This window comes from Zeus faber (genome assembly GCF_960531495.2).
Source record: "Zeus faber genome assembly, chromosome: 11".
NCBI lineage: Eukaryota > Metazoa > Chordata > Actinopteri > Zeiformes > Zeidae > Zeus > Zeus faber.
In genome coordinates, this window is record NC_137205.1 from 27,440,798 (window position 1) to 27,454,755 (window position 13,958).

At 44.1% G+C, this 13,958-nt stretch overlaps 1 protein-coding gene across 1 annotated transcript in view; it reads left to right on the top strand.

Annotated features, from left to right (window-relative positions):
• Positions 1–6,600: 6,600 nt before the first annotated feature.
• The window catches only part of LOC307237388 (homeobox protein Hox-B9a-like), a gene marked incomplete at both ends in the record, with an annotated part of 11,797 nt that continues 4,439 nt past the window's right edge, over positions 6,601–13,958 (top strand). Inside the window, one exon of the mRNA XM_080010101.1 lies at positions 6,601–6,643. Within this exon, the coding sequence (XP_079866227.1) occupies positions 6,601–6,643 (43 nt within the window). The remainder of the gene's footprint in view (positions 6,644–13,958) is intronic.

The window sequence follows — 13,958 nt, forward strand, 5'->3', positions numbered from 1 at the left end:
ATACAGTTGCGAGGCTCCTGCGGGGCTGTTGACATGTCGGAAAGCAACGCACAGAACTGACATTTTCAAATAGCCATACAACGGCGGTGACGCCAGTGGAGAGAAAGGACACGAGGATGAGTTGGGCCAGTCGTAAATGCTGCTGTAATGAGATGTTTCTATTATTATTTATTGCGAGGTAGACGCTGATGTCTCTTTCAACATGCAACTACATCCAGGGTGGGTGCACGGTCTAATGGAAGTTCATGTGGAATGGTAAATATGAAATGTGAGAGAATTTCGCCGTAGAAACACAGAGGATTAAATTAGTTAAGGAGCAACAGCTGTGCAAAGGGGCTGCCACTGCGTTTTCATTTCTCTTCTGTCAGTACACTCTGTTGGAATGGATATCCAATAACTTTGGCATATTTAATAATAATATTGACATCAACAACAACAATAATAATAAAGAATATAAATAAAATAATAATAATAATAATAATAATAATAATAATAATAATAATGTGTATAACGCATAGAATCTTCAATAATAATAATGATAATAATAATCATAATAATAATAATAATAATAATCACAATAATCATAACGTACATATACCGTGTACCCTTGCAATGGCAATTACATTGTGGTAGCGTTTTTGTTCCAAAAAAATATTGTGTGTGGGGTCCTACTGACGCCATCGAAGGGAGACAATAGAATATTTCTGTAAATATGAAATATGTCGGACAACTCCTGAATGCTTTAACGTAGCAAAATAAAGGCTCTATGAATTTAATTGAAAATGCTTTTGGAATGCAACTGAGGCGTTTTGGCTAAAATGTTACCGCAGAAGAGAGAGAGTGAGAGTGAGCATATGATGTGACCTTCCAAACCAATCCCTTACTTTTTTCTTTCATTGGATAATTTTTCAACATTGAAATGCCTTTAAAATATAACTTTCATATTAGTATTGCGTGCCATATTTTCCCTCTCAAGCAAAATATACGAAAAAAAACACGAAACCACACGCACGCACACAAAGACAACACCAACACACCCATACGGTTCGATTTTAAGTTAAATTTAAGTTTCTCTTTAAATCACATTAAATAACCTAAGTGACTAAATCATATTTAAACAAATTAATATCATTTTTATGCATTGATAACCGCAAGTGATACACGACAAAGGGTGTTGGGCGTGCATATTTGTATCTGCTTATTAGTGCAAATGCGTTCTATACTCTCATTTTTGCCGCACCTTTATTTATTTTTAATTTTTATGTTTTTCCTTGAGCAGTTGTTGGGCAGCAATTATTTTCCAGGTAAATAAATAATATTTTAGAGAGATAGATAGAATACTTTTCTTTTTTAAATCTATCTCTGTATTTATCAAATTAAATGAATAGACTGTCACAGGGATTGACACAGAATAACTTTGAACTAAATGCAGACGTTTGTAAATCTGTAATTTGTGTCTCCCTGAATAAATTATATCATATTATATCAAAAATTATTATATTATATTATATTATATTATATTATATTATATTATATTATATTATATTATATTATATTACATTATATTATATTATATTATATTATATTACTGTTTCTCACTTTGATCTCAGGCTACAACCGGAACGAGAAGAGAGCGGCTTTGACGGTGGACCTAGGCGGGACCGGGGGCTGGTTGTCGGCCAGCGCCGCTCGGAAGAAGCGCTGTCCCTACACCAAGCACCAGACCTTGGAGCTGGAGAAGGAGTTCCTGTTCAACATGTACCTGACCCGACAGCGCCGCCTGGAGGTCAGTCGGAGCCTGGACCTGACCGACAGGCAGGTCAAGATCTGGTTCCAGAATCGCAGGATGAAGATGAAGAAACAGCGCGGGAGGAGCGCGCAGAGTGCGAACGACGACGAGCGCCGCTGCGGAGTATGACGCAAAAATCACTTTAAGACACGTTGCAGCTGGATTCCACAAATCCACTTTCACCCACGCGCGCAGACACACACACACACACACACACACACACACACGCACGCACGCACGCACGCACGCACGCGTGAGCACGCACACACACGCACACACTGGCTGCTGTCCCCACTTATGGACTCCGTGTTGAGTTGCAGAAGTTACTGAAAAACTTTCCATAGTTTTTTTTCTTTTTACTGTGTTGGACCCGGAACCTGAAGAAAAGTTTTAAGGTCCCTTGCGGGAGAGGGCTCGCAGACTAGTTCCGCACCGCACCGCACACACCCCGTCAGGTTTACACACACACACACACACACACACCTAAGCACTTTATTGTAATTTCCAAGCGACTGTTCACACCGTCGACTGCAGCGATCAGCGGTGAGTCTGAGAAAACTGTTTACCTCCGAAGGCAGGGAAAAAAAATACACGTGTTTTAGAGGCACGGGCTTGGTTAACTGTTTACATGATAAGTTAGTACCACAGAAGCACCGTTTTGTTTTATTTATATCCCCGAGTGCGAATGAATGGTGGGCGGCTGACAGGGTCCGAAAGCACAAAACAGTGTGAATGTGAAGGTACGAAAATGGACAAATGAGCGTTTCTTCCTCCATGGACATTCTGTCTTGATACTTAATGCTGTAGGCCTATTATTCTAAATATCTGGAGAAATTATCTTGATATTTTTTAAGAATTTACATGAATGCCTTTGAGTAAAAGTGTCTCACTTGACCAGAATTAATTTATACCTATTTATACCTATAATTTAGTGATTAGTTTGAGATATTTTGAATGTTGTTGTTTTTTTTTGTTTTGTTTTTTTGTAAAGCATGTCAACTTGCCTGCTTCCTCTTCTCCTTGCATGACTTTATTGTTCTTTTCGTGAAGGAATGCTTTAATAAACTACTCTGATTTCTGAGAGATACTTCTTGTAAGCGCATATTGACGTAAGATCTGTGATTTTTCGGCTACGATCCCTTTTTTTTGGCTGGGTGTTTGTGTGTGCGTGTGTGTGTGTGTGTATGTGTGTGTGTGCGTCTGCGAGCGCGCGCGTGTGAGAGAGAGTGAGTGTGTGTGTGTGTGTGTGTGTGTGTGTGTGTGTGTGTGTGTGTGTGTGTGTGTGTGTGCGTGGGCTTATATAAGCTATTCAGAGTTATAGGCTACAGTACGTTTTTTTAAAAACGCTGCTTTTACAGTTTTATATAGAGAGGGAGAGGCACGGTATTCTGAATTATGATATATGACAAATTGGACTAATTGACTACTTCGTTAATTTAGTAAATTCGATCATAAAGTCGAAAGTCGATGGGAGATTCGAAAGAGAAAGTCATGGCTGGATAAACTCGATTTTTTAAACCGGACTGAGAGTCTATTGTACCGTTTTCCCTCGCAATATAATGACATGTTCACTATATGTAATCAATTCTGACGCCATTTTCTTTGTCTTAACTTTAAAAATCCTCAGTGTCGCTGTGGAAGAGGCCGAACACGTACGTAGGAAGTAAACTGCGGTAAAGACCTCAAATATATTGGCCTGTTAAAGATTAAAGTGTTAATGCGCGTATCCTTATGAGACTCTCTTGTATACAGATGTTCACGAAATAGGTACAGCGATTCCAAATGGTAAAGATCTTATCAGATATCAATTATGTAAAAATTTCTCAATCAAAATAGGCTTAATTTTCGTCGTTATTTATTTGTTATTCGATTGGTTGCTCCTATTGTATTATAATGAATATGCGTTATAATTATAATAATCCTAGTATTATTATTATTATTATTATTATTATTATTATTAATAATAATAATAATAATAATAATAATAATAATAATAATAATAATAATAATAATAATAATATCGATACTATTACTACTACTACTACTATTAATAGAAATAATGGTATTATTATTGTTATCATCATAATTATTATTTGTATAATTGTTGTTGTTGTTATTATTATTATTATAGGCTGGTTATCAGTATAGCATAAAGCATTATCATCATAAATGTAGCTTCTATCTGTTATCCTGTTTTGGTGCCATGCACCTTCACGCCCGGTCTCGTGCAGTTGAAAAGCCAAGGTGCAGCTGTTTCCGGAACTTCCGCTGTGCGCGGTCACGTGCCTCACGCGCCAAGTTCCCAAACTGTTTCCTTTACGTTTTCCTCGAGTCCTTGTTGCCCCTCAAACAGCGCCGCGTGCAGTGTCATCATTTGGCTGCTCAATGACGCAAGATCTGGCAGGAAAAATGTTGGCAGCGGATTATTTTTTCCTCCAATGAAGAGCATCTGTGTGTAGCTCCTGTATGACGGTGGGACATGGAGGTTGGCGCCCACAGTGAAGAGGAGCCAGCGCTGTGTGGCCCCTCGTGGGGTTTTCTCCTGCGTGTCTCCTGTGTTGTTGTCCAGACGTGGAGCGAACTCCACGCTCCTTTCTATCCCCAGAACATTGTATTGTCAAGAGCTGGAGAGATCAGACAGGAGATGGTTCAGTTTGCGGAAGTATTAATTACAGGTTTTAGACCTCTGGGCGGGGCTGACAGACAGACAGACAGACAGACAGACAGACAGACAGACAGACAGACAGACAGACAGACAGACAGACAGACAGACAGACAGACAGACAGACAGACAGACAGACAGACAGACAGACAGACAGATTAGATAGATAGATAGATAGACAGACAGACAGGACAGACAGACAGACAGACAAGACAGACAGACAGACAGACAGACAGGACAGACAGACAGACAGACAGACAGATAGATAGATAGATAGATAGATAGATAGATAGATAGATAGACAGACAGACAGACAGACAGACAGACAGACAGACAGACAGGACAGACAGACAGACAGACATTTGGATTCATCCCTGGAGGGAAATTGCGGCGGAACAAAAAATAATAATCCAAAAGTATTAAGAATAACAACAGATAAAACGTCAATATGCCATAAAGTTACAGGAACGCAAAAGGAAAATGAACATACTAAAATGTGCAACAAAATTATAGAAAAAAAAAATGGAATACACATAAAATCTAAAACAATACAACGACCCTTTCTGTCCAAAGGTACACTGTCAAAAAATAGGAAACTGCAAGTTTGCATACACGTATATGGAATGCAAGCTGAGTATACTGCATACTGTGTGTACTAGGGTGGAAAAGCAAATGTATTATAACAATATAATATAATCGCGATTTATCGCCAGTCAGCAAATGGCTCCCACGTGCACGGAGCCGTTAGTCCCGTTTCATCTGAGAGCGCGTGCGCCGCGTTGCATGCGGAGCCTGCAGAGTTCACATGGACGCGGTGATCAGGAACACATGGCCGCGCTTCCTCCAGCTGCTCCCGTTTGTGTGCGGGCCAGAGGGAAGGAAGCAGCCGAGCACCGCGGCGACGAGGAGCTGGTGATTAGGAGGAGGAGAGGAGAGGAGAGGAGGGGAGAGGAGAGGAGAGGAGAGGAGAGGAGAGGAGAGGAGAGGAGAGGAGAGGAGAGGAGAGGAGAGGAGAGGAGAGGAGAGGAGGGGAGAGGAGAGGAGAGGAGAGGAGGGGAGGGGAGGGGAGGGGAGAGGAGAGGAGAGGAGAGGAGAGGAGAGGAGAGGAGAGGAGAGGAGAGGAGAGGAGGGGAGGGGAGGGGAGGGGAGGGGAGGGGAGAGGAGAGGAGAGGAGAGGAGAGGAGAGGAGAGGAGAGGAGAGGAGAGGAGAGGAGAGGAGAGGAGAGGAGAGGAGAGGAGAGGAGAGGAGAGGAGAGGAGAGGAGGGGGTGAGAGATAAAAGGATCAGCGGAGGAGGATAAGAGGAGGAGAGAGGATCCGCGAGGTTCTCGGTCCCTCACGCTCCAGGCCTGGAGGCGCCATGTTGACAACGCATCTTTTTCTCTCTTTTTTTTTAATATATAGCGTCACATTGTCTCCATTCCTCTCTGTGGGTCTGTCTGCCCCCCCCCCCCTCCCTCCCCCACTGCCTCACCCCTTCCCGTCTCTCTCGATCACTTCCTCTCTGCCCATTTGGCCACAGTGCATTTGACTATCACCCAGTCTGTCTCCCCTCTCTGTGGGTCTGTCGCACCCAAAGCGGCTCAGCGTCTCTTTATCCCATTTTTTTTTTTGGAGAGCAATTGATAAACTGCTTTATTGGATGCTACAGGAAGTAGTAAAAGCGGATGTTTCGGGGATATATATTGCTGTGCGGTGCGGTTTTATGGCCACCTTATTGCCCCACTATTGGTGAACAACAAAAGACTCTCGATCGAAAGGAATGTTTGCATTTCCTCACATGTCTCGGCGCGCTCCACTTTAACTTTCTCCAAGTTGCACACAGGGAAACGTCGTTCCCAGGGTGTTTGAAACGAGAAACAATGATGTTGTTTTGTTTTGTTTTTTTAATACGAAATTTAATTTAAAACTTACTTTACAATCAAATACAACATTGTTATTGTTGCCATGTGATGTGTTGCGACCTCCCAGCAGCAAAAAAACAGTAATAATAATAATAATAATAATAATAATAATAATAATAATAATAATAATAATAATAATAATAATAATAATAATAAAGGACATGGCAACAAGACAGAAACGTATACATTGACAAAAAAAACATACAAATTTGAAATATACAATAACCACAGGGTTATCAACGAACAATGAACCTCTGTATCACCAACCCACTGTGTCATGAGCAGGAATGTGAGCGGACAGTTTACAGATATGGAGATGACAGAGCAACGCTCAAATCTCATGCGTAGAGCGTCCGAAAAACTCAGCGGTTTGCTCCGGTAATTTATCTGACGTCTGTGTCATTCACGGTTGCGCTGAGCAGCAGAAGCACTGCCGCAGACGGGCTGGCAGACTGGATGGCCCCACGATTAACCGGCGTTGGTTTCACTGGGGAGGTTGAGCGCCACGTGTTGCCCACAGATAAGTCTGCTGCTCCCAAAAACGGGACGTTGCCTCGTGCGTTAGCGGAGAAGGCGGGACGGCGTTTTGGCCTTTGCGCCATCCGTCCGGTGATAGGAGTCAGAATCCACGACACCTATGGATCTATGCATCGATGGATATATGGACGCCCCCCCGGCCCGCACTATAACGAAAGCCTCACTGATGATGAACGTGACCCCACCCACCCACACCCACCCCCACCGCCACGGACGCTGGCGGGTGATCTAGGTAGTTTCAAGTTGTTGGGCGCGACGCTTGAAATCACAGGAACCTGAAACTGCCTGAATCACTCCAGTGTCGACGCCGCGTCACGGAGCAGCGAGGGGACTCCACCCCCTCCGCCCCGCAACCCCAGCGGACGTAGCACCACCACCCGCGGCGCACGGGGCCGGCAGCTGGACCGAGCCGAGTCTGGAGTCGTCCGTGTTTTATTTGGGGGTTTTGATTCCGCTGCCGTGGGCGCGGGACGCAGACTGGCACGCCGCCACCCGGATGCGCTTTTAATTTGCGAGGGCCCACGCGTGTCGAGTGTGAATTTACTTTCCAAATATAACGCCACATCAAATCGCTTCGCCGCGTGCGTAATTTCAGTCGCTTCTGCGTCAAACGCGTCGTCCTGTCGCTGCTGCTGTCGTTGCTGCTGCTGTTGTTGTTTTGAATCCTTCCCGGGTCACTCGGGTGTGTGTTGCATGTGTTTTGTTGCCGTGCTCCGCCGGATAAAGGAAGCCTGTTCAGCATTCAGCTGGGCTCTCACGCGAGGCCGGTTCCCCACCACGCAGCGCCGTTTGCAACGACTCGGTGCGTGACGCGCGTGGACTCCGCTCTCTCTCTGGAAATCCACGCGCAAAGCGGGTTCTTCAACGATTCGAGTGCTTTTTCGGTTCTGTCCCATTTCCTGCCTTTTCTCTTGCGCCACGGACACCCGAAGAACTCTTGTTTATCTTGTTGGTGTTTCTCTGTATGGGAGGGGGAGGGGGGTAAATGGATACGTGGAGGAGAGCGAGAGCGATAGAGAGAGAGATTTTATTTTTATTTAAAGATATTTGTTCTGAACAATTATCTTTAAATACATTCATTTCAAAGAAAAACATGTTGTAGTGTTTCTATTAATATAATTCTCACTCTTTTGTATATTTTAACAAGTCCACATTTTCATTTTTGTTTTAAGTTATTTTGAACTTATCTGTATTATGTGTGTGTGTGTGTGTGTGTGCGTGTGCAAGTATTTTGTTTGTTGTAAGTTGTGTGCGTTTGTTTGGGTGTGTGTGTATATATATATATATATATATATATATATATATTTCTCACAGCAAAAGAACAATTCTTATGTTCTTAAATTCTTATGAAATGTATTCACATTTCTTTTTTTCGGTTTGTTGTTTGATTTCACACTTGCTTTGGCACTGTAAAAAAACCCTTTGGACTGAATTGAAATAAAAATGAATGGGGTGGAGGTGGAGGTGGGGGTGGGGGCATATGACTCTTCGCGTGGCACGCACCGTGCGCGGCTCCGATGATGAACGTCCCTCGCCCCTTCACTCGTTCACTTTTAAACATAATACGTTTCATGAAGTACAGCACGCCGCCGCGAAGCAGTAAATCTGGTATCTCTCTCTCTTTCTCTCTCTCTCTCCATCCCTCCACTCCATCTCTGCGAGCCAAGCACGGTGCGTGCAACGCCAAGAGTCACAATCTCCTTTTCTCTCTCTCCCTCCCTCCCTCCCTCCCTCCCTCTCCCTCTCCCTCTCTCCCTCCCTCCCTCTCTCTCTCTCTCCCTCCCTCTCTCTCCCTCCCTCTCTCTCTCTCCCTCTCTCTCTCCCTCCCTCCCTCCCTCCCTCCCTCTCCCTCTCTCCCTCCCTCCTCTCTCTCTCTCTCTCTCCCTCTCTCTCTCTCCCTCCCTCCCTCCCTCTCTCTCCCTCCCTCCCTCTCCCTCTCCCTCTCTCTCTCTCTCTGTTTTTATATCGCATGTCAGCGGCTGAGAGTTTCGGTGTAATTTGCAGGCCGTTTAATAGCACATTAACGTTTACCGGCCACGGGGAATCCTCCGTCTTCTTCCTTGTGTCAACTCTGCAGCGGCCCGGTTCCCTCCAGACCCAAACTCCCTCCCGACACTCAGATATAACAAGGAAACCGCACGAATGAGGGATTGACACTAAACTTCTCCAAAGGAGGAAGCCCCGAGAGCAGGAATATACGCACGCAGCCATTAGCTCCACTGGAATTTAAAACTGTATTAAGGTTCAATTAATCTGAGTCAGCTATCGAATGAGCTCCGCACCTTAAATATTGGTTTCCAGTTACTTTTACAGACGCTTTAGAGGCTATTTCTCATTAACAGCAAATGTTTTTATTTTTTTTTTTTTTTGTTTATTTTTTAGTTTTTTTTAAGGAGCGGAGGAAAAGAGCTACCAAGGAACTTGTGTAACTGCACCCAGGGGAAATAAATTAATCTCAACCTGTGTTTATTTGTTTATTCATTCGCATTTACACTTGTATCACAAAAAGATATATTTTCATTACATGGGGAAGGCATTGGGGGTGCGCAAACACGCACACACGCACGCACGCACGCACACACACACACACACACACACACACACACACACACACACACACACACACACACACACACACACACACAAAGCTATCTATGAATCTATGCTTTCTCTCTCTTTAACACATACATGCCGAGTACATGTACATATACACAATATATATATATATATTTACATATATTATTACACGTACATGTTTTATTATGGTTGCAAAATAACGTAATTATTACACACTTTCATCATAACAACGGTTAAATTGTACAGTGGTCTTGTAGTGACGGAGGAACTACATTATTAGAAACATCAACACGTGAGATAGGCATGCCATAGTTGATATTATAAATTAAATGCATCTCAAAGGTTTTCTAAATGGAGGAAATACAATTTAAAAGCTTTATAGAAGCGGATGAAATGGTGGCGTCCATCTATATTACATGTTGGTATGGCCGAGCAACCTCCTGGAGTTAGGGATGGATAATTTCTTGCACTACTACAGCGTTTCAGCTGCACGGTAACCTTTGAAAAATCTGAAATGAACTGAAATTAACTAGAAAAATGCAGTGGGTGGATTTTGCAACAGCTGCATTACCGTTTAATATTCATTCACTCTGCGTTGCATTCGATCAGTCAGGATGTTGGCCTCCACTAGTTTAGTTAGCAAAAATAATACTTACATATTGAACATACATACAAATAAATAATAATGTGCTTAATCCAAAGCTAAACAACAATAGTTCAAGCATGGGAAAACATCATGGTAACACGTAAATGTTAGACATTAGGAGTGCGCGCAAACGCGCCATTCCCACTAACTGGATTTATTTTAAATTGTTTTGCATAATAACAGTGTTTTGCATAATAACAGTGTTTTCCATAATTACATGGTATAAGCTTTCTAGCCTTGCGACAGCATGTCTGCAAGGCCTTGATAAGTTCATCAATATTCCTGTGTCCCCTTTGACTTCGCTACTTTACCTGTATAAATATAGGAAATAATAATAATAATAATAGTACTAATAATAATAATTATTATTATTATTATTATAATAATAATAATGAGACAATTATTTAAGTTAATTTTCATTAGTTCTTAATGTAGAAGTTGTCTTAATGTTTCCCATATTCATATTTTTTTACATTACCGTTTATTAATCGTATTTGTAGTATTTATGAACGGCATCGTTTTTTTTTATAGTTCGTTAATATTACCTTAACTTCTTGTTTGGTTAATTCGTGGCTTGACATTTTTGGGTTGACTTATATATACATGACTACAAATTAAATGTATTTATTCATGAACTTTATTGAAATATATTCGCAAAGTATATAGATATGTCAAATGCATAAAAGTACTCAAAGAGAAAAAATTAAAAAAAATAATAACTGAAAAGGGGGGGGGGTACTTCGTCCTAATGTGGATTACTCTCGGATAACTTTCTTTACAAATCCACGAAAAATAAATTATAACCCGTCAATTGCAGCACCTGCAAAACTGCAGAAATTACAATTAATTCGAAAGTCTTCGTCAGGACGTGAAGAGCACACGAGTACCTGGAACTAGTTACCAGCTTTTGCTTGTGTTTTAATGAACAGTTTAATGTGATGAAATAAACCTGGATGAAGTTTGAGGTTTTAACTTTGACGCAGTAAAAGAAAACCCAAACTACTTGGTCAGTGTGCGCCTCCCCTCAAAGCGGCTTCTGAAAAGTTGGATTCCGACGGCGAGCATCAAAAATAACGAGCCCTAATATATCTCGCGGAGGCCCGTAGCGTACTCGGGGGCTACCCGCACGCGTCCGCGCGCACGCGCGCTGGGCTGCGCGCATGCGCGCTGCGGAGGTCGAGACAATCCATCCCATTGAGGCAACAAACACGCCATGGAGAAAATGAAGGCGTTCACTGCGGTCTGCAGATAATGTTTTCAAGGTTTCACAGAAGAGAGTGTCTCCAATTATACCAGTGCGCAGACTGCAGGGTGGAGTCCGCCAAATCATCTCTGCGAGGCTGCAAGCCAGCGGTTTAAGGGGAGAAATGTTGACTGAAAAATAACTCCAACATCCGCGGATAAAGTAATGCGCTTACATAAGCATGCATGCGTGGAGGGAGGGGAGGGGGAGGGAAGGGAAGGGAACCCCCGCCCCCCCCCCCCCCCAGAAAAAAATATGTATTCCCTTGGTTCAGAACAGGTGAGGAGCGGGTTTCGGCCTCCGCGCTGTCGGGCTCCTCTATTTACAAGGGTGAAATGGAAGATTCAATTGACGCGTCGTGGATTACGTAAGGATCTAAGTGTGGGAACATCTCTAGAATTTACACAAAGCTCATCACGTTTCCATAAATCTTTCGAGCGCCGCGCCTTCCGAGCGGTCGTCGTTCAGACATTTCAGATGGGATCTCGTGGGGTGTTTGGACAACGGTATTAACGCCATTGCACGTTTAACGGCGGACAGCCCCGTGTGAACGCATCGGCGTTCACGATCGACCCGCGGCCAGAGTCCCACGGGCCTGGAAGGAAGCGGGGGTGGGGGGGGCCGCGTTTGAAGGCCGAGGCCAAACGTCACCGCTCCAGCCGGAAAGGCGAAAACGCGCTCGGTGGCCAAACGGCCTTCCGATGCAAACCGTCTCCAAAACAGCTCCAAAAACAGTGCTATCTCATCAACAGGCATAACAAATTACTTAATTATCCCATTTAATCCACTTGACCCGCAGCGCTGGTCAGTTTTGGTGAGCAACAATGTCAACACAAAGCAAGTTCCTTCTCTGCAGCAAGGCCTTGCAGCCCTCCCCTAGTGGACCCGGCCTTCTACCCAAAGTCCACAAAGGGTAATATTACAACCATTAATTACTAAAGATATTTGTTTATAATTATGGTATCCCGGGTTAAGTTTAAACACCTTTTAATACTATTGAATGGAAGCTCAACACAAAGCTATGGTGCCTGTATTGATATATCCCGTCAAAGTGGAGTGAACTTACTTTACTCACACCGCTCGAGTATTTCCGAACCACACACATGGTCGTCTTCCTGCGGACCGAACGGGGGTTAAAGAAGTCCATTAGCCGCGTTGCAGGCAACCTCCATGCCGATCTATCTGGATTTCCTTCCTCCGCCGAGCTATGAGGTATGTCCAGCTTTGTTTGCTTCCAGCGTCTGGCTACGAAGTGAGCGCAGCTCGGCAGGAATGCGGCCGCCTGGCCCGCTGCTCAGGCCCGTTTACGGTCCGCACCGCCACAGGTCATATATCAGCCCTATAAAATGAAAGGAGCCGATGTAGTATTTTATTATGGTATTAAAGCAGCTCAAAAAAAAAAGTAGTTGAGATAGTTTGTGCCGTAAAGACAAGCGGCACGGCCACGCAGAGCTTCGTTTTAATAGCGCTCGTTAACAAAAATGACCGTTAATCTGCCAATAAAACGTGTTAGGCGTTTTTCCAAGAGGGCTGCGCGAGCGCACGAGCCCTCCGTGTGAAATAAACACGCGCGGGAGGTTTGAATAATTAAACACAAATCTGGTGCATATGTTGAAATACACATTTTCGCTCAAATCGGGAGTCGGCGACGCGGGCGAGTCTGAGCCGCTGGATCGTCTTTTGAACGGCCGCGGCGAGGCCTTTCTGGAGGCTTGTAAAAAAAAAATGAATGCTACACAAGCCCCGGTGCCGAGCCTCATTTTAGCCCAGTATCACAGTTTGGAGCACACGATGGATATGACACATCTATATTGATGTGGTGAAATAACAACAAAACGCCTCGCATACTGCCCATTGTCTTGGAAAGCCTGTGCCTTTCTTTTTTGTAAAGTGCGCGGCGGAATGACACACGAGGCTGAGCTGGGCGACAGCGTCCATGGATACACAGAAGAGATATATGGGGCAACTACTCATTTTGCATATTGCATAAACAAGACAATTTATTTAGAAGCAGGAGAATTCATCCGGAGGATGAGGGGGGCGGCGGGGTGGGGCGGGGGGTATGGGGGCGGGGGTCCCGTATGCAGGCTTGATTTACGCTCCATTGACGCTTTATCAGCCTGGAAAGGAAGAAAAAAAAAAAAAGTCCGGCCAATCAGTTTGCTGCTCGCTGCTCTCCCTCTATACTTTGTTTCGCGAACGAGTTGAAAGGAAAGGGGCTCGAATAGGGGAGTGGAGAGAGAGAGAGAGAGAGAGAGAGAGAGGAGAGAGAGAGAGAGAGAGAGAGAGAGAGAGAGAGTCAGAGTCAGAGAGCGAGAGAGACAGAGAGAGAGAGAGAGAGAGAGAGAGAGAGAGAGAGAGAGAGAGAGAGAGAGAGAGAGAGAGAGAGAGAGAGAGAGGGAGAGGGAGGGAGAGAGAGAGAGAGAGAGAGAGAGGGAGAGAGAGAGAGAGAGAGAGAGAGAGAGAGCCAGAGGGAGAGGGGGGCGAGCGAGCAAGTGCGCGAGAGAGTTGGTGAAAGGAGACCGAGCGGGGATCGCGAGGTGAGAGCGAAACCAAACACAAATCGCTATGTGCTTCTCCACGTTTTCCCTTCAATGAAAA